The following is an 18,954-nucleotide window of genomic DNA, read 5'->3' on the forward strand; positions in this document are numbered from 1 at the left end:
TCACAAATACCTTCACTCTACAGCAAGGATCAATAGACTCCCAAGGATTCATAGAATTTAGGGGGCCAATAAAACTGAAGTTCAATATGAGATTGGGGGTGTTTTTTTTCTCTTAATTCTTTTAGTTGTAGATGGACACAATATTTTTATTTATTCATTTATTTTTATGTGGTGCTGAGGATTGAACCCAGTGCCTCACATGTGTGAGGCAAGTGCTCTACTACTGAGCTCCAGCTCCAGCCCAGGTATGGTTTTTGGTGGCCCATGAAAGGGGGTCTAGTCTGGGGACAGGCAGAGAACTCTCAAAGGAAAAGGCAGCATCACCGAGGAATTTCTTGAATAATGAAAGATAGCTGGGATTATGGTTTAAACAAATTGATTCCTATTTATGATGCTAAGGGGAAAGAGAAGTGTTGTAAATTAGTTCACATAAGGATTTTTTATAGCTTAAATACATAATACCTAATAACATTAGCATTTTAGAGTATATGACACTTCATATCAAATTGGTGTGTAATACTAAGTAACATAAGATTCAAATGCAAGTAATTGTGAGATCACTAGAAGAAAGCTGTTATTTGTAATTCCTAATTTTTTTTCTTTCCTATGATAACACTATAAGATTTTTATCCTCTGATAGAAACTCAGTATAAGGGAGATTAAGGAAGATTAAGAAAACCAGACCCCCAACCATAAAGCTCTAATAAAAAAAAAATGAAGATGACCAGACCCCTAAATAAAAGCACAAACACTTTTTATTTTTAATAGTAATGTTTTGTTACAATTTAGTGAAACGACAAATCAATACATTCATTGGCCACAGCTATATTTTTATAACCAGTTTGAAACTGATTATATAGCTGAGAAACACTGTTAAACAATAAAAAAGGCAGCTATGCATAAAAAAGCCACTTTAGCTATAAATTACATCTTCCATAAAACTACAACCAGCTACAATGAGTGGTAAGAGATTCAAAATTAATGACCATCCAAATGAAATGATAACAAATATTGCTAGTCACTGTAAAATTACACATTTAAGCAATGAAAATTCACTTTTCTAATTAATGAATACAAAAGAAAGGTTTGAAATTGTCATTATGTGCTTCAGTGCAGGATGAACAGGGAATCGGTAGCCCTTTGATTTTATAAACAACTCCTTCTTTCGAGACCAAACTTAAAGTGCTCCTAGTGCTTTGGAATTTTTAAGCAAAAATTGGGCCAGATCTTTCTTCGTCTTTGGTGATATGTTGTAGGAGATGTGTATCGGGAGACAAATGCAAGAATTTAGGTATCCTAGTCTGTGATAACAGGATAAACTTATAAATTTCAAATTTGATATAATCAACTAATGCAGCTAAAAGAACCAAATATATTTTATTTGAGAAAAAATTAAACTAATCATTGTTTACCTGGTCAAATAGGAACTTTGATATAGGAAAAAAATTATTTTATCACCTTGAACTTGAGGCTTAACAAAGACAACACAGATCTTTTCAGATAGCTGTAGATATTTAGATACCTAACATTATCAGCAAAATAAATAGTTGACATTCTGAAATCTAGGAACTGAGGATGTGGTAAAAATATACTATTTTGTTGTCATCTTAATACCAAGGTTAACTTTTTTACTATAAAATTTTAAATAATTTGAGTATAAGAGAATTTATAAACAAATACCAACTAACATTTATTAATATGCATCCAGTTGAATTTAAAGTCCTTTCATGCTTGATTTGGCAGCACACCTACTGAATTTAAAGTCCTTTGTATCATAAAAAGAGGAAATTTGTTTGGATTTGTACTAGTCTCCCAAAAGATAAAAAGTATTAACAATTTAATTTTTTCCTTAAGAGTTTTACCTACAGTTAAACTTTTGTGAAGTCACTATATCAGTTATTAAAAAGCTGAAAGATATTTTAAATAGGAGTAGAAATAAAACAATGTTCTAATCAAAGAAGAGGAAAAAGAACAGTTGTATTAGTTCCAATTCTGAAGAAAAAGATCAGAAGACAATTGTATATAATCATCTTTAAGCATGTTGTAACAATTTCCCTGTTGTCTGTTCCCTTGGCTTCTTGAGGTATTCAGCATCTACTTTCCATATAGACACTGGTAGAAAGTGCATATTAAAATTCTGTATTGTCTTAGCCTACCATATGTAATATTTTTTAGACTTGGGGTTGGTCATTCAGTACAGTTTTAATGTAATTCTAAAATATTCAAATATTGTTAACCTCTGGTTTTATACATACTTAATTCATACTTTTATGTTAAGTTTGCTCATTTATGTTAAGTTTGCTCATTTGAATTCAATTTAGTTTTTAAACCATATACAATGTATAAAAATGTAAAAACTAAAGAAGGAATTATATGTCTTACAAAGTATTGCACTTAAGTTCACTGCAATAATGTATCATGATTGGATTTACCTGAGGACAATCCTGATTCAATAGGTAAAATCAGCTATTTTGTTTTAGATCAGATGCTTTTGAAAACATTTGTTTTAGAATGCATATTTTATGAACAATTTAAATGCATCTGTAAACTTGTTTAGTCCCAAGAAGTTTCTACCAAAATCTCCCTATGCAAAAATCACTATTGCTTTCTTGAAGAATCATGCTTAAACTACTACATATATATCTTAATTGTACAAAATAATCACTTGACCAATTCTACTCAAAATAGCCACACAATTTTCACTGGTATATTTTCTTCTTGAAGAAATTACTGTGGCTTTCCAAACAACATTGCTGGTCATTACTGTAAAGGATTATACTATTAGTTGTTTAAAATGATTGTTTGAATAATCTCAATTGGTATTTTAAGTTCATGCTTAAAAGAACTGTCTTCAATGATTATATATATTTAGTGGATTTTAAAATGAATGATGTATTTTTATGCCTAAACTGTGCACTGTTCACACCATAAAATTGTAATTGGGTAAAGATTCCACAGAGTACACCACAAAATATATAGGCTTTGATTTTCGTAGAAAACGTGCCTTCCAATTTGGTGTACATAATATTCCAGTGTGAACACTGGAGTATGACATTGGGGATTGCAGTGTACTCTTTCAGAACAGAGATAAAAGTGCAAATATGCTAATATGCAGTTGGTGTTCCAAAATCAGGATGTTTGGAGGCCTCAAAAATCTAATTTATCTTTTCTCCTACTCCAAACTTTCCATTTTACTTAATTTTACTAAGCAGAGGTCAAAAGTAACAGCTTGTGTTCTCCACCAAACACAGCCAAGTTTCCAGATTTTGTTTTCAGTTGCAACAGATAATGGAATGTTCATGTAGATGGAATTTAAACACGTCGAATATACATATTCATGAAAAACAATTCAAGAATCACAACTTGGTAATGCTATCAGTTTTGTGGTGTTACATATAAGCTATGGTGATTGCTCATATCTAAATTACTACAAGTAAAAAGCAAAGGAGCCGTATCTGTCACAGGTCCATTCAGGTGGGGAGTGACTGTGTAAGTGTTGCTGCCACACCCAGTCATGGTGCCATACCAGCCCAAGCTTTGCGAATTTGATAAACTGCAAACAAACAACAAAAAAGGCAAAGAAGCCAAAGGACTATGATCAGTATGTGAGAAGTCACGCTGGCAGTTTTAACATTTTCAATGAATTTCATAACAGTATCAAATATGCTGAAAGGTTTCTTTGAAAATAACCATGATTTTTTATAAAATCCAATGACCTATCTGGAATCTTTGATCTGTATCACATTATATTACAAAAGAATGAATATATGCCTTTTAGAACTGGTAGCATTTATTAACTTACTATGATTAATAATAATATGGTACTTATTTTATTCCAGGCTCTATTCTAAGACATATATGTATGTATACAAACACACACACACTCATCCTTAACTACAATCCTTTGAGCTAGGTTCTATTTTCTTCCCTATTTACAAATGAAAATATAGGCTCAAAAAACTGCATTCAAGGAACTTATCTAAATGAAGTTAGCATTACCCAAAATGTTATATCAAGTTCAAAGAATTATGAAGGTGTGCATTAGGTTTTCTCTTTGCCCTGATACAGAGCTAAGAGTACACTAGTTAAAAACTTGCAGTAGTTTTGGAACAAGAGGGCATAGGAAAATTTCCTCAGGCACCTAAACTTCCCGAAGTTATCTAGTGTTTCTTTGTGGATTTGGAACAGCACTAGGAATATAGAAACAGATATGTAATCAGTACAACAGCATTCCTTCCTTGCTCAACCCCCTCCTCCTCCCCCCAGCTCTGAAACAAGGGTCCTAAAAAGGAAATGAAATACATTTTGCACCTAATGCATTTCTAAAACTAAGGTAATATATAGGCTTTGAGTCCGATGGTAGTTCTTTATAGTGCAGATACCACCTGGGTTAGACATCTACTGCTTTAAGCTTTAGTATTACATATTTATTGACATATCCCATTAAATCACCTTTTTAATATTTGGGCTAAAGCTTAGATTCATTCTTTCAAGCTATTTTGATATTAAATTCAGAATAAGTTATTTTTGTCACATCTACCTTCCTTCTCTTGAACTTCCCAGTCTTGGCAAGTCATCATCACTATCATATCGTCTTGGATTGTCAAAAAAGTAAGCTCTGGAACTATAACTGTGACTGTTTATCATGCCAGCAGGTGCCTGTGAATAAAGTATTAGATAGTACATGCTATTTAACTAGGAAAAGAGGCTAGAATATATAAAGATTTTTAGTTTAAAACTTTGCTAATAAAAGAAAATCAATATGTGTTTCATATTTTTTAAAAATAAGGAAACAAGCAGTGGGGGATAGTAGGATATCATACCAAATTCTGGCTTAATCTCTGTGCTCGGAAAAACAGTACCACTGACCAGGCTGGCACATGTTCCCACAGAAAGAGGACCATTCCAAATACTATATAGTCTTCTCCACTTACATCTTCTACATGAGCCTGTAAATAGAACATGGCAGAACCATTTTAATACCTGTTTTACATATAAGCAATCACTCTATATAATTGCCTCATTTCAGGTTGAGTTAAATTAAAATGCATCAATTAGAAGCATATAAACTCTAAAATTTTCTATATTTTGTGGTTTATTAACAATACTTTTTCCTTTACGGGACATAAAAATGCTTTGATGTTAAGTAGAATGAAAGCTGTTAATTTGTTCAATGCATCAGTTTATGAAAATAATTTTAATCTTTGGATAAAAAGGAATGACCTAATTTTAGGCCTCATAGTCTGAAGAGAGTTTCTTAAAAGGGACTATTATTCTAGCTGCTCTGCTGGCACAATAGCACTCACCCTGAGTTAGACCTGTACAAAAATGTAACATGTTAAGTCACTCAGCTCAGCTGCTACTTAAAATATGCTTTCGGGCCTAATCTACATAATGAATTTGTTTCTTTTCTACTAGATGTTGAGAGAGGGAAATGGGAAAAGGAGTGAAGAGAATCTGCCACATGGAACCACGTGAAAATTCCTTCTCCCTGGAAAGATAAAATAAACATGATATTTCTAGGCTGCCTCAAATTCAGTACAAAGTTAAATTAATAAAAAGATATGACATATACTTATGTCAAACTGCACTTTGAGGAAGGGGATGGAGAATGTTGGGAAGTTGAATATGTATTGCTAGTGTACTGGCAATTACTACAGTAAATATCTGGACACCTAAGGAAATATGAATGCTTTCTAGTAAGATGGGTAATGCTATATTTTAAAGAAACTCACTATTTACACATCTAAAACAAAGCCAATATTAATTATATGGAATTCTTGGGAAGGAAGAGTTAATTTCATCCAAAAAATTAAAGTACGCCCATTGGCTAACTACAGGTGATTAATTTATGTAGTGTTATTTAAACATCATCCTTTTAAAAAGGAAAATTAGGTTTATGATCAACAGGCTTATGTTACTATTATTATTTACAAAAATGAAGGAAATACTCCTTTGAAAGTTCTTTCTGAAGAAAGAGCTTAAGTCACATGAAATGTAAGATATTTAAACACAGAGATTCTACAAATGTGTGCATATGTCAAACACTAAAATCTTCTCCTAGCTAAGGCTAAATTAATTACCAATTATACTAATGGAAGATTGGCAATATGTGGTAGATACTTACCTTATCTGAAAGATTATCCCAGCCATAATTAAAAGGACTTTCTAATGTATCCTGAGATATGGTGATCACCACCAAATTATAACAAGCTCTGGACGAGTAGAGAAGAATGACTACAGAGCCTACGACAACTGTCTGGCACAGAGATATACCCTAAAAGAAACAAAATTCATCATCATGATGTTCTGCACATTAGTCATCACAAGCTATTTGTCCACAGCCGTATGGTCACCTCTTACAAAGCACTCCTAGAAAGCACTGAGTGGGTGCCTATTGAAATACATTCTTGATATCTTGCTTTACAATTCCTATTCCTAGAATTACATGTTGTGTTTAATATGTGTAGGCTAATGTGTGTAAGTTCTTTGCCAACTTGCCAAATGGCAGCTGGAGGAAGATTTTGTTCTGCCAAGGTTACCTATTCCCTTAAGTAACATATGAATAGACAAATTGGCAAAAGATCTGAACTTTAATTAATGCTAATCAGATAGTTTAGTCATGAGAAATGAATGGAAAATAGAAGCATCAGTCCATTTGGTACACTTAATTTCTGCTACAAAGTAGGAGAGAGAGTCAGTTCCTCAGCTATTTATTCCAGTCCATTAGAGAGTGTATGTTAGTTTTCCATTTTGCCATTATGTGGATGATAAAATGATTGAGGCACTCTAATGTACTTTCAAATATATAACATTTTAAGCCCATAATTTTCACCATTTTTCCAAATATAGAAAGCCCTTATAATTTAGTGGTTCTCAACAGTAGTATGTATATTGGAAAAGAGTCTACATATCACCTTCTGCAGGGATTCTTAACTTGGGGTTTTTATTTCAGTACAATTGGTTTCCTTTGTAATTCTATATATTTTATCTTATGCATTAAAAGCATTCTGAGAAATGACACCATTTTCAAAGAGATCCCTGTATGGTGTTTGCAATTTTGTATTTTGATTGTCTTGAGATTAAGGAGTGATTATGATATTTAGGACACAAGATCCAGGAATGCTATATGACCTGAAATTCGCAAGGGAGTCTTCCACATAGAAGAATTGTTCCCTCATCTTGTAACTTTCAAATATCTTCCTGGATATTCATGAAGATTAAGAACTCTTTATAATTATCTGGACTGAATTTAACTCGGTTTTACATATAAACAAAGTTTTATGTTTGCATAAACATATGCAATAATTTCCAGAAAAAACATATAATGTGTAAATAGAGGGAAATTTGCACTTTGTTTTTGTTCAGAATTTTATGAAGAGTTGTTCGAATGTTTCAAAAAATCATGACATTGACAGCAATACTACTTGGTGTATGTGACCAAAGCCAAATACCTTGTAACATTCTGCATTTGCAACTGGCCCCTTCACGGTTTCTATGTCTAGATACAAACATCTGACTAGTATATCATGCCCCAAATTTATAATTGACATATTTATTGATTATCTTTCGTTCTTATCTTACAACTAGAGTAATTATGTTGAATTTTATATGTGCAGAAGTTTAGACATTATTAACTTCAAGATAGAAACAGTTATGAAACTCTTACTACTAGAGGGGTGTACTGGGGCTAACATTGTTGAGAATTATTAAAAATGACTTCCTGGGGCTGGGGAATTTGGCTCAGCAATAGAGCACTTGCCTCACATGTGTGAAGCACTGTGTTTGATCCTCAGCACCACATAAAAATAAATAAACAAAATAAAGGTATTGTGTCCATCTACAACTAAAAATTATTTAAAAATTTTAGAAAGTAATTTCCTTTATAATATATATTTTATACATTTTAGATGTACATATTATACATTTGAAAGATGTTGAGATAGTATCTTCTTTGAGCTCATTCACTTCCATAAATCTGAAACAATAAATGTTAACAACAAAAAAAGTTAATCTAAAACCAATCCAGATTTTTTTTTTTTTTTTTGAGATGAGGGTCTTGCTCTGCTGCCCAGGCCTTCTGATATCTGGGACTACACATGCATACCACTACTCTCTGCTCAGGTTTATTTTTAAAAGTACTATGCTATTCGGTCTGGGGTTGTGGCTTAGTGGCTTGCCTAACATGTGAAACACTGGGTTCGAGTCTCAGCACCATAAATAAATAAATAAATACATGTCTATTGACAACTAAAAAAAAAATTTAAAATATTACTATGCGATTTAAGAAGAGTAAGGTAACAAGAATAAGAAAACAGAATTCTATAAGAATTACCTAAAATAACCATATGAAGTTTATATTTACTACATTAAGAAATAAGATGATGGCTTGAAAGAATATATTATACTATAGAGAGCCTCTGCTTAAACTTGTAAATACTAATAAAAACTTTTTAAAAAGGTTGTAAGAAAACAAAAAATCATTGAATAAAAACAACCTGTAGTTAAATTATATATGTAAAACAATGACAGAAACTCATAGATTTAAAAAATGAAATAAGATTCATCCTGCAAAATACAGGATTACAAAATGAAAAATAAGGCTTCAGCACCTGTGTAACCCCAATCTCTACCCAAATACATATCAGTATCATGGATACCCAAAGTTTCTGTATACCCCTTCCCATCAGTCAATGCCCCAGGTATAAACACTCCCTTCCTTCTGTTCTATGGCTTAGCTCAAGCTGCCTAGAACTTCATGTAAATGGAATCTCAGAAGGTGAACTCTTGCAGGTTTTGTTCTCTCCACGTTTTTAAGGTTTATCCATATGGCTGGATGTATCAGTAATTAGTTCTTTTTATTGATGAGGTAATCCAGTCTTCCTGTTTGCTCTTGAGTTTCCTAGATTTAATGCTTGTTGTCCTGCATCCTAGAAAACTCCAAAGCAAACCAGACAGTTAAATTACATGAATTCCCCTGTAGGATCATATGAGCTTGTTTATAGGACAGTTTATCAATATTTCTGTTAATGGATATCTTCTATGAACATTCTTGTGCAGGTGAGTGTGTGTATGTACTTCCACTTCTTTTGGGCAAATACCTAAGAGTGGAATCGCTGGGTTATAAGAGAGGTATAAGTTCAGCTATATTAAGAAATTGCCTTTTTTTCCTCAAAAGGGATGTACACAGTTTTACACTTCGAACAAAGTATGAGAGTTCCAGTTGCTTCACTCAACTGGCCAGTCCTAGGACTCATTTGGGGTTTCCAGTCTTTTTTAATTTTAGCTCTGCTAGTGGATGTGTAGTAATATTTTGGTCTGAGTTTGTCTTTTCCTGATGACTAAAGATGTTGTGTTATTGGCTTTTTATATATTTTCTTCTTTTTTTTTCCTTTGTATTGGGGATTGAACCCAGGGACATATAACAACTGAGCCACATCCCCATCTCTTTTTATTTTGACACTGGGTCTCATTAAGTTGCTTAGGGCCTTGCTAAATTGCTGAGGCTGGTCTTGAGCTTGAGATTCTCCTGCTTCAGCCTCCCATGTCACTGGAATTACAGGCGTACACCACTTTGCCTGGCTTATATATCTTTTGTGAAGAAATCTACTCAGATCTTTTGACCACTTCTAAGTTAGGTTGTCTTAAAAAAATCAGAGTTGCAGCTGATTTTTATATATGCTGAACATCAGTTCCTTGTCAGATATGGGTACGTACTGCAAATAATTTTTGAAGACTGTGGCTTCCCTTTGCATTTTTTTGTTATCTTTTGACAAGAAATTTTAATTAAATCTAATTTATCAATTTATTCTTTCATGGTTATTACTTTCTATGACCTAAGAAATCTTTGCCTGTACTCGAGTTTTCTTTTAGAAACTTTTGCCTTTTGGGGGGAGGCGAGAAAGGGTAGTATTGGGGATTGGTTGAATTCAGGGTTGTTATACCACTGAGCTTCATGTCCAACCCTTTTTATTTTTTAAGATGGGGTGCCCCTAAATTGCTGAGACTGGCCTCAAAATTGTGACTCTCATACTTCAGCTTCCTGAGTCACTGGGATTACAGGTGTGTATCATAGCACCCAGTACTAGGAACTTTTTAAAGTACTCAATAGTCACATATGGTTACTCATACTGAATGTTAGAGGTAGAGAATATTTTCATTATCACAGAAAGTTCTATGGAAAAGCACCACTTTAAATATTTTACGTTTTTTGGTTCAATATAAATTTTGGAATCAATTTATCAATTTCCTTTTTGAAAACCACTTTATTGAAGTATGTACAAAAAATTGTACATAATTAACATATACAACTTGTCAATTTCTATTTTTAAAAAACGCATGGCAAAATTTTGGTGGGGATTGCATTCAATTTATACATCAAATTGAGGAGAACTGCCATCTTAACAATACTGCATCTTCCAATCCATGAACATGTTATATCTTTTCATTAATTTAGGTCCTTAATTTCACTCAGTAACATTTTGTGGTTTTCAGGATAGAGATCATGCTTGTTTTGGGAAAAAATAATCCAATTCTTTTTTAAAAATACTATTGTAACTGTTTTTTGAATTTCATTTTCTATATGGTATATTAAAAAATATGGTATATTAAAAATATAATGAGTTTTAACCTGAGCACTTGCTAAATTCACTAATTTTAATGGTCAATAGACTCTTTAAGATCCTTATGTTCTCCATAAACACCATGTTTCCTGCAATTAAAGATAGTCTTACTTTAAAAAAAAATTTAGTTGTAGATGGACATAATAACTTTATCTATTTTTTTATGTTGTGCTGAGGATAGAACTTAGTGTATCACACATGCTAGCCAAGCACTTTACCATTGAGTTACAACTACAGCCTCAGTTTTATTTCTTAATTCACAATTTTATACTTTTTCTTGTTATATTATACTATAGAATGGAATAGTATTGACATCCTTTCTTTGTTCCCAATGTTAAGGACAGAACTTTTGCTATTTAAGTATGATATTGATTGTAATACCTAAGTAGAATATTGGCTATAAATTTTTTTAAAGGGTGCTGAATTTTGCTAAATGCTTTCTTTTTACTTCTATTGAAATGATAATGTGGTTTTTCTTCTTTGTTCTCTTACTGTGGTGAATTACACTATTTTTAAAATGTTAAACCAATGTGGCATGCCTGGACAAATCCCTCTTGTCCAGGAATACAATCAGATTTTGAGTCTGTAAGTATAAGTGATAGATGAGATTCTATAATTTTTATTTATTTTGTAATATTTTTTGTTAGATTTTGGCACTGGGTAATGCTGGCATCATAAAACCTGTTATCACATGTTCCTATTTTTTAATAGTCTTGATTTTTTGTTTTTAAATATCTTCATTTTGTTTATTTATTTTTATGTGGTGCTGAGGATCGAAGCCAGGGTCTCTCACGTGCGAGGTGAGCGCTCTACCACTGAGCCACAACCCCAGCCCCAGTTTTGAGATTTTTTATTAAAAAATTTTCCCCCTTAGGAACAATTAGCTGAAACTAAAGGTTACACACACACACACACACACACACACACACACACACTGGTGTCCATTTCATCTGTCAGCTTTTCTGGCAAAAAATGTTCATAATACTAATTTTTCTTTTAATATCATAAGATTGAGAGTGGTGATCCCCTCTTTTATTCAGCATAAGCAGTATGTATTTTAATCTTTTTTCTACAAATCAAATTTATTGATCTATTCAGAGTCAACTTTTGCTTTAATCTCTCTTGTTTTGTTTCATTGGTTTCTATTATTATCTTGGCCTTCACTTATTTTTTTCTTTGCTCCCAAGTGTCTAAGTAGGAAATTTATGTCATTTTTATCTTTCTTTTCTAATGTAGTATTTTAAGCTATAATTTTCCCTTCAAGCACTAGTTAGCTGCATTCCCACAAATTTTGATATCTTATATCAAGGGAAAACATAAAAACATTTTTATGTTTTCCCTTGTGATTTCTTTTTGCCCACGTTTAGAATGGTGTTGTCCATTTCCTTAAATACTTATATAGATGTACTGTTACTAATATTTACTTGCATCATGGCCAGAGAAGAACATTCTCAGATTCTAGTTTTGAATGTGTTCAGATTTGTTTCATGGCCCATTGTGTGATGTTTTGATGACCATTTCCATGATCAATTGAGAGAAATGTTCCTTCTCCAGTTATAGGGCATCAAGGTAGTGTTCAGATTTTCTATGTATACTGATATTGTTTTATTATCTGCTGAGGATAGGGTATTAAAATCTCCAACTATGATTGTTGATTTATTTCTCACTAATTTGGCTTCATAACCAATTTATGATTATGTGTTGATGAAACATTCCTCTTTATATTTGGTATATATTTATTGCTCCCTGATAATGTACATTTTCATATCTGGTAATACTCTGTTTTGGTCTATTTTATCTGATACTAATGTAGCCTTCTATGCTTACTGAATGCATAACATATTGATTTCCATTATAAATTTTCAACCTATATATGTCTTTAAATATATTTCAAGTACATTCTAGGAGCCAGGATATAGATGGCCTTTAAAAAAATCAATTTTGGATGGGAGCTGGGCGCAGTGGCACATGCCTGCAATCCCAGTGGCTAGGGAGGCTGAGGCAGGAGGATTGTGAGTTCAAAGCTAGCCTCAGCAAAAAGCCAGATGCCAAGCAACTCAGTGAGATCCTGTCTCTAAATAAAATACAAAATAGGGTTGGGGATGTGGCTCAGTGTTTGAATACCCCTGAGTCCAATCCCTGGTACCAAAAAAAAAAAAAAAAAAAAAAAAAAAAGAACAATTTTGGGCCATGTGTGATGGTTCATGCCTTGTAATCCCAGCAGTTTGGGATGCTGAGGCAGGAGGATTGAGGGTTTAAATCTAGCCTCAGCAATTTAGCGAGGCCCTGTCTCTAAACAAAATATAAAAAAGGCTGGAGATGTGACTCAGTGGTTAAGTATCCCTGAGTTCAATTTCCTGTACCAAAAACAAAGCAAAAACCAACCAATCAAACAAACAAAAAACCAAAGCCAGCCTCATCGAGGTCCTGGTAATTTAGCAAGACCCGGTCTCAAAAAGGGCTTGGGATGTGGCTCAGTGGCTAAGCTCCCCTTAGTTCAATTGCTGGTTAAAAAAAAAAAAATCAATTTTGGCAGTGTATTGTTTGGGGCAGGGGTAGGGGATCTCACTATATTTATTGCCCAGGCTGTCCTGGATCTCCTGGATTCAGGAAATTCTCCTGTTTCAGCTTCCTCAGTAGCTGGGATTATAAGCCCATACCATCTGCTCAGTTCTCTTTTTTTTTTTTTTTTTTTTTTTTTTTTTTAGTGAGAGAGAGCGAGAAAGAGGGAGAGAGAGAGAGAATTTTTAATATTTATTTTTTTAGTATTTGGCGGACACAACATCTTTGTCTGTATGTGGTGCTGAGGATCGAACCCGGGCCGCACGCATGCCAGGCGAGCGTGCTACCACTTGAGCCATATCTCCAGCCCCTGCTCAGTTCTTAATAGTCTATTTTTTAACCAATAATATTTAATGTAACTAGGGATGTCTGGTTTAGAGCTTACATTTTGTGTTTTCTGTTTGCCCCTCTTGTATTTTGTTGTTAATGTTGCTCTAGGACAGCAGTTTTTAAAGTGTAGTCCAAGGACTCCGAATGTCAAAATCAAACAAAATAAAAACTACTTAAACTGAACATGGTGGTGTACACCTGTAATCCCAGTGACATGAGAAACTAAAGCAGAAGGATCTCAAGTTTGAGGCCAACCTGGGCAATTTGGTGAGACCCTGTCTGAAAATTTAAAAAGGCTGAGAATATAGCTCAGTGGTGAAACACTCCTGGGTTCAATCTCCAGTACCTCAAAAAACAAAACAAAAAAAAAAAAAGATGACTTTATTCTTTGCCTTTTTTTCTTGAGTATAGTTTTCTGAGGCTACGTGATACATGATGACGTCATCTCTTTGTGTGCACGTGTTTTCTATGATTTCTGCTACAGTGGAGTAGGTTATAAATTTATATATATATAAAACATTTTCAGAGATTAACTCACTTTGTTCTCTGTAGTTTTACTGGGTTCTTACTATTTCCATTATAGGACTATACCACTAAAACCCTTTATCATTTAACAAATTGTATTTTCAAATCCCCAAATTTTTCTTGCATCTACATGAAAACACAGAATACATACACAATGAGTTTTACAATATTTAGAATTTTCTTCAGAAACTTAAAACTCATTTGGTATAAAACTCATTTTAGAATTCAATATTTTACTTCAAAATGAAAAAAAAAACAGATTTCATACTTAGGAATGGATCATTGTCTTAGGAATGGGAAATTATTATTTAACAGGTAGAGTTTGTTTGGGATGATAAAAATGTTCTGGAAATGGACAGTGGTGATGGCTGCACAACAACATGAATGTACCTAATATTTGTGAACTTACACTTAAAAATTGTTAAAATTTTATGTTATGTATATTTTAGTACAATTAAAAAAAATCTCTCAACACACAGCTACTCTAAGATACTGAGAAAGATGAAAGTACCAGAGAGCTCTATCTCAATGAGGGGAAGAATCTACTTTGAAGAAAATATATAAATAAAAGACAAAAATATTATGAAAGTTATGTTTCAATAGGCATCATAAATGTGAAGAATTTACCTTATTATGTCGTCTGTAACAGAACATTTTGAATAATATTATGGTCCAAGATAAGCTGCGGCATCGTTTGAGACCATTCAGAGCTTAAAGCAAAAGGAATTGAAAATTTAAGTGCAGGTGTGATGAATGCTTTAAACACTAAATATTGTTTTCACAATAGAAATGAGAAAGTCACTGGAAATTTTTTTCAGGCTAAAAATGTAAATCATTTTACAGTGATATACTGTATTCTTCGTTATCATGCATTCCTAGTTAAAAAAAATCATTTAAGAATATCTTTGATGAAGCAGTGAAAATGTATTAAACATCAACCCTATAGTGTTAGTGTATTTCATATTCTGTGTGATGAGTTGTGCCCCTAATGCACTTCTGCTTTATGCTAAATATAGTGTTGGCCTTCAGGAAAACTATTTATGTGATTATTTGATTTGGAAGTAGACCTTTTTTTTTCTTTTTCTTTCTTTCTTAGAACACCACTTTCTACTTGATGGACAATTATGGCAGACAAACAATGGTTATTCAGACTTGGCAGCTAGGCATGTTTGTTTTTTTTCCCCAAAATAAACAAAATGAGACTATCACTTCAAAGAAATAATATGGAAGTTTTTATTGCCAATGATGAAATTTGAAGTTTCAAGAGAAAATAGAATTTTAGGAAAGTTATACACACTTGTATCCATGATTGACAGATTATCCAAACCAGACTTTTCTGATGAGATGGTGTGATAGTAACACATGTGATTTTGGACATTTTGAAATGAAATATGTCAACATTTAGAAGATCTGTCACCACTCATGTCTAAATGATCAATGCATGATGTTATAGAATTGCTCAAAGTGCAAGATAGACCAATGGAGAGTTCACAATTTAAAATTCTACATGCCAACTGACCTTTACAAAATCTTGATTTCTGAGTTTTGGTGTAGTATTAAGGAAAATACCCACAAATATCTGAAAAGTCTATAAAATTCTCTGTTTTCCATCTGTAAATACTGGAAAAGATAGGCTTTCTTCATGTACTTGAACATAAATGACATATCACAACATACTGAATGCAGTAGCAGACCTGAAAACCCAGTGTCTTCTACTAAGTCAGACACTAAGGAGACTTGCAAAATGTAAAACAATGTTTATCTTCTCTTTTAGAAAATATATTTTTTACAAAAGTTTGCTGTTTATGGGCTGGGGTTATAACTCAGTTGGTAGAGTACTTGCCTTGCATGCACAAGGCCATGGGTTCAATCCCCAGCACTACAAACTTTTTTTTTTTTTTTTGCTATTTAAATTAACACGTAATGGATCTATTATTTGAATTAAATGAACATTTTTGTAATTTCTCAATTCTTATTTCTAATATGTTTGAGGTATTGGATATAATGTATATAAAAATGGATTTTTGGATTCTTAATAATTTTTAGGAGTGTAATAGAGTATCAGGACCAAAAAGCTTGAGAAGCTCTATTCTAAAGATTATGACATATATTCTTAACTTTTTAAGTCTTATCCCTGCCCTTTATGCTACAGCTGTTATATGTAACAGAGTAGTAATATTACATCTACATATGTAAGCCTCATAATATTGTTACTTTTTTTCTTTGCACAGCCATATGTATTTTAAAGAAATATTTATCGATATATTTACTATTTCTTGTGTTCTTCATTCACTTCCAAAGAGCTGGAATCCAAGCCGTTTTTCTCTTCATTTTGTAGTACTTTTCTTAACATTTCTTGTACTTCAGGTATGCTGTTAATTATCTAAGTTTTCTTTTATCTGGAAGAGTTATTTATATTTTTAAAAAATATTTTCATTGGAGCCAGGTGCAGCGGTGCACACCCACAATTTCAGCTACCTGGCAGGCTGAGGCAGAAGGTTTGCAAATTCGAGGTCACCCTGGGCAACTTAGTGAAACCCTGCCTCAAAATAAAAATATAAAAAGGAATGCAAATGTAGGTCAGTGGTAGAGCACCCATGGTATGGGTACAATTCCTATCATAAGATGTAAAAAAAAAAAATATTTTCACTGGATACAGATTTCAGAGTTAAAAGTTTTTTGTTCTCTATGCTCCATTATTTCTGATGAAAGGTGAGGTTATCATTAGAATCCCTGTTCTCTGATGTAAGTCTAATTCATTTTTTCTCTAATTCTTTTTTAATTTTCTCTATATTTTCAGCTTGAAACAATGTGACTATGATGAATTGAGATGAAGTTTTCTTTATATTCAATCTTGACCAGGGTTGCTCAGCTTCTTGAAGTTATAAAATTGTCTTAACAAAATTGGAAAATTTAGTTCATTTCTCCAAGTATTTTTCCAACTTCATATTCTTGTTTCTTCTGGCTACACTAATTATACCTCTTATACCCTGAGGCTTTGTTCACTTTTTAATGATCTTTTCCTCACCGTCATATGTTCTTCAGATTGGATAATTTCTATTGATCTATTTTTAGTTACTGGCTCTTGCTTCCTCTCCAATCTACCATTATGCATATCTAATGACGTTTTTTTTTTTTTTTTCAGTATTGAGAATGAAACCCTGAAGCATCTCCCCAGCCCTTTTTTGAGACAGGGTCTCACAAAGTTGCTAAGGCTGGCCTTGAATGTGAAATCCTCCATCGTCGGCCTGATTTATTCATTTTTATTAGTTTTAAATTCTAAAATTTTCACTTGTTATAGTTTTGACTTGAGATTTTCTATGTATCCATTCAGGTGTATTTTTCTTTACATCCTTGAACATATTATAAAATATTCGCTTGATAAATCCCAAATCCAGGTCATCCTGGGGTAAATTAGGGGTTGTCTCCAGTAATTTTTTATTTTGGTTTTGACTATAGGTTTTATTTTTCATGTTTCTTCATATACCTAGTAACTTTAGATTGTGTTCTGGACATTGTACATGACATATTTTACAAAGTATGGATTATGTTTTATTTCTCTGAAAAGTATTAATTTTTGTTTTAGTAAAAAACAATCTTGGCTGGACTCAGATTCAAACTCTGTCTTCCATGCATAGAGAGCAGAAATCTCATTTATCATTAATTGTACCATCTAGAGTATGTCTTGCACATGTGAAGGTCAGGTATCAGACAAAAATATGAAAGAGTTTATAGTCAGAATATGGGGCTTTCTTTGTTGAACTGTCTCATTCCTGAGACTTCCCATTTACTTTTCACTTGCAGTAGTCATTAGAATTTTATCTTTTGATTTTTCAAACCAATGAAAGAGTAGATTTCTCTTCAAGTTTTGGCTGGCCCTTGGATGGGACCTTTCCTTAGGCTAAAAGCTATAAAAACTAGGAATCTCATTCAGTGTCATTTCCTTCTTCAAAATGTTGATCTCCAGTGCATTCAGTGCTTTTTATATTTTGTTCAGAATTTATCATTGCTATTTGTGGAAGGCTGATCCAATAGAAACTTTTTCAGACTTTTTCAGAAGCAGAAATTTGTACATATTTTATCAAATTACCTCACGAATATTATTTCCATTTTGAAATGAAAATGCCCAACTAAATATTAAAAATGAGAAAACATTCCCAATTAAAAATTTAAAATGTTTTGATAATTATAAGATCTGAACAGTTTCATAAAGTTTCATGCTGCTAAGACACTTGATATTTGATCTCTGATTTCTAAGATCCTGATGTTGCAGAGTAGATGGTTTTTACTGGGTGGACCTTCTGGCAGTAGAAAAATGACACAATTCTGAATATATTAGCTAGTAGAAATATAAGGAAAAAACGTCTTAAAAATTTAGGAATAGATAAATGATATAAACCCATTATAAGAGCTGGGCATGTAGCTCAGTGGAGCACTGGATTTGGTCCCTATTATGGGGAAAGAGGGAACCCAGCAAAATAAGTAGGGACTTTTCAAATGGGACAAGTGTGTGGTGGATCAGTCCAGCAAAACTTGGGGTATTACAACTGGTGTAACAAAGGCCAATTAAAAAAGATCTACATCTTGAGATGGATAAAGTAAATCCCAGTAAGTCAAGACATTATAACAGAATATTGGGAAGTTGACAATCATAGCTATTAAAGGAATGGTGCAGCCTATATTTTCCATCATCTCCAAATTCTAGTTAAGTCCTGCTTCAAGGTAGTAGAAGAGCAATACTACTTTTATAGCTTTTCCTTAGTTATGAACTATATTACCATAGACCATTGTTTTAGTATTACAGGATTTGTTGGCCTGCATGAATGGTCAGTAATATAGTTAGTCTGAATGTTACCATGTCTCTGAAAGATGCTGCTGCTACCTCTCATCCAATACATTCAATAATAAAGATCAT

General features: G+C 32.9%; 1 protein-coding gene across 1 annotated transcript in view; it reads right to left on the reverse strand.

Annotated features, from left to right (window-relative positions):
- Positions 1-3,375: 3,375 nt before the first annotated feature.
- Gpr137c (G protein-coupled receptor 137C) overlaps positions 3,376-18,954 on the reverse strand; it is a 45,548-nt gene continuing 29,969 nt past the window's right edge. Inside the window, exons 4-7 of the mRNA XM_076848379.1 lie at positions 6,128-6,277; positions 4,824-4,949; positions 4,541-4,659; positions 3,376-3,553 (exon numbers count right to left, since the gene is read on the reverse strand). Coding sequence (XP_076704494.1) covers positions 3,376-3,553; positions 4,541-4,659; positions 4,824-4,949; positions 6,128-6,277 — 573 coding nt within the window. The remainder of the gene's footprint in view (positions 3,554-4,540; positions 4,660-4,823; positions 4,950-6,127; positions 6,278-18,954) is intronic.

This window comes from Callospermophilus lateralis, chromosome 3 (genome assembly GCF_048772815.1).
Source record: "Callospermophilus lateralis isolate mCalLat2 chromosome 3, mCalLat2.hap1, whole genome shotgun sequence".
NCBI classification, from domain to species: Eukaryota; Metazoa; Chordata; class Mammalia; order Rodentia; family Sciuridae; genus Callospermophilus; species Callospermophilus lateralis.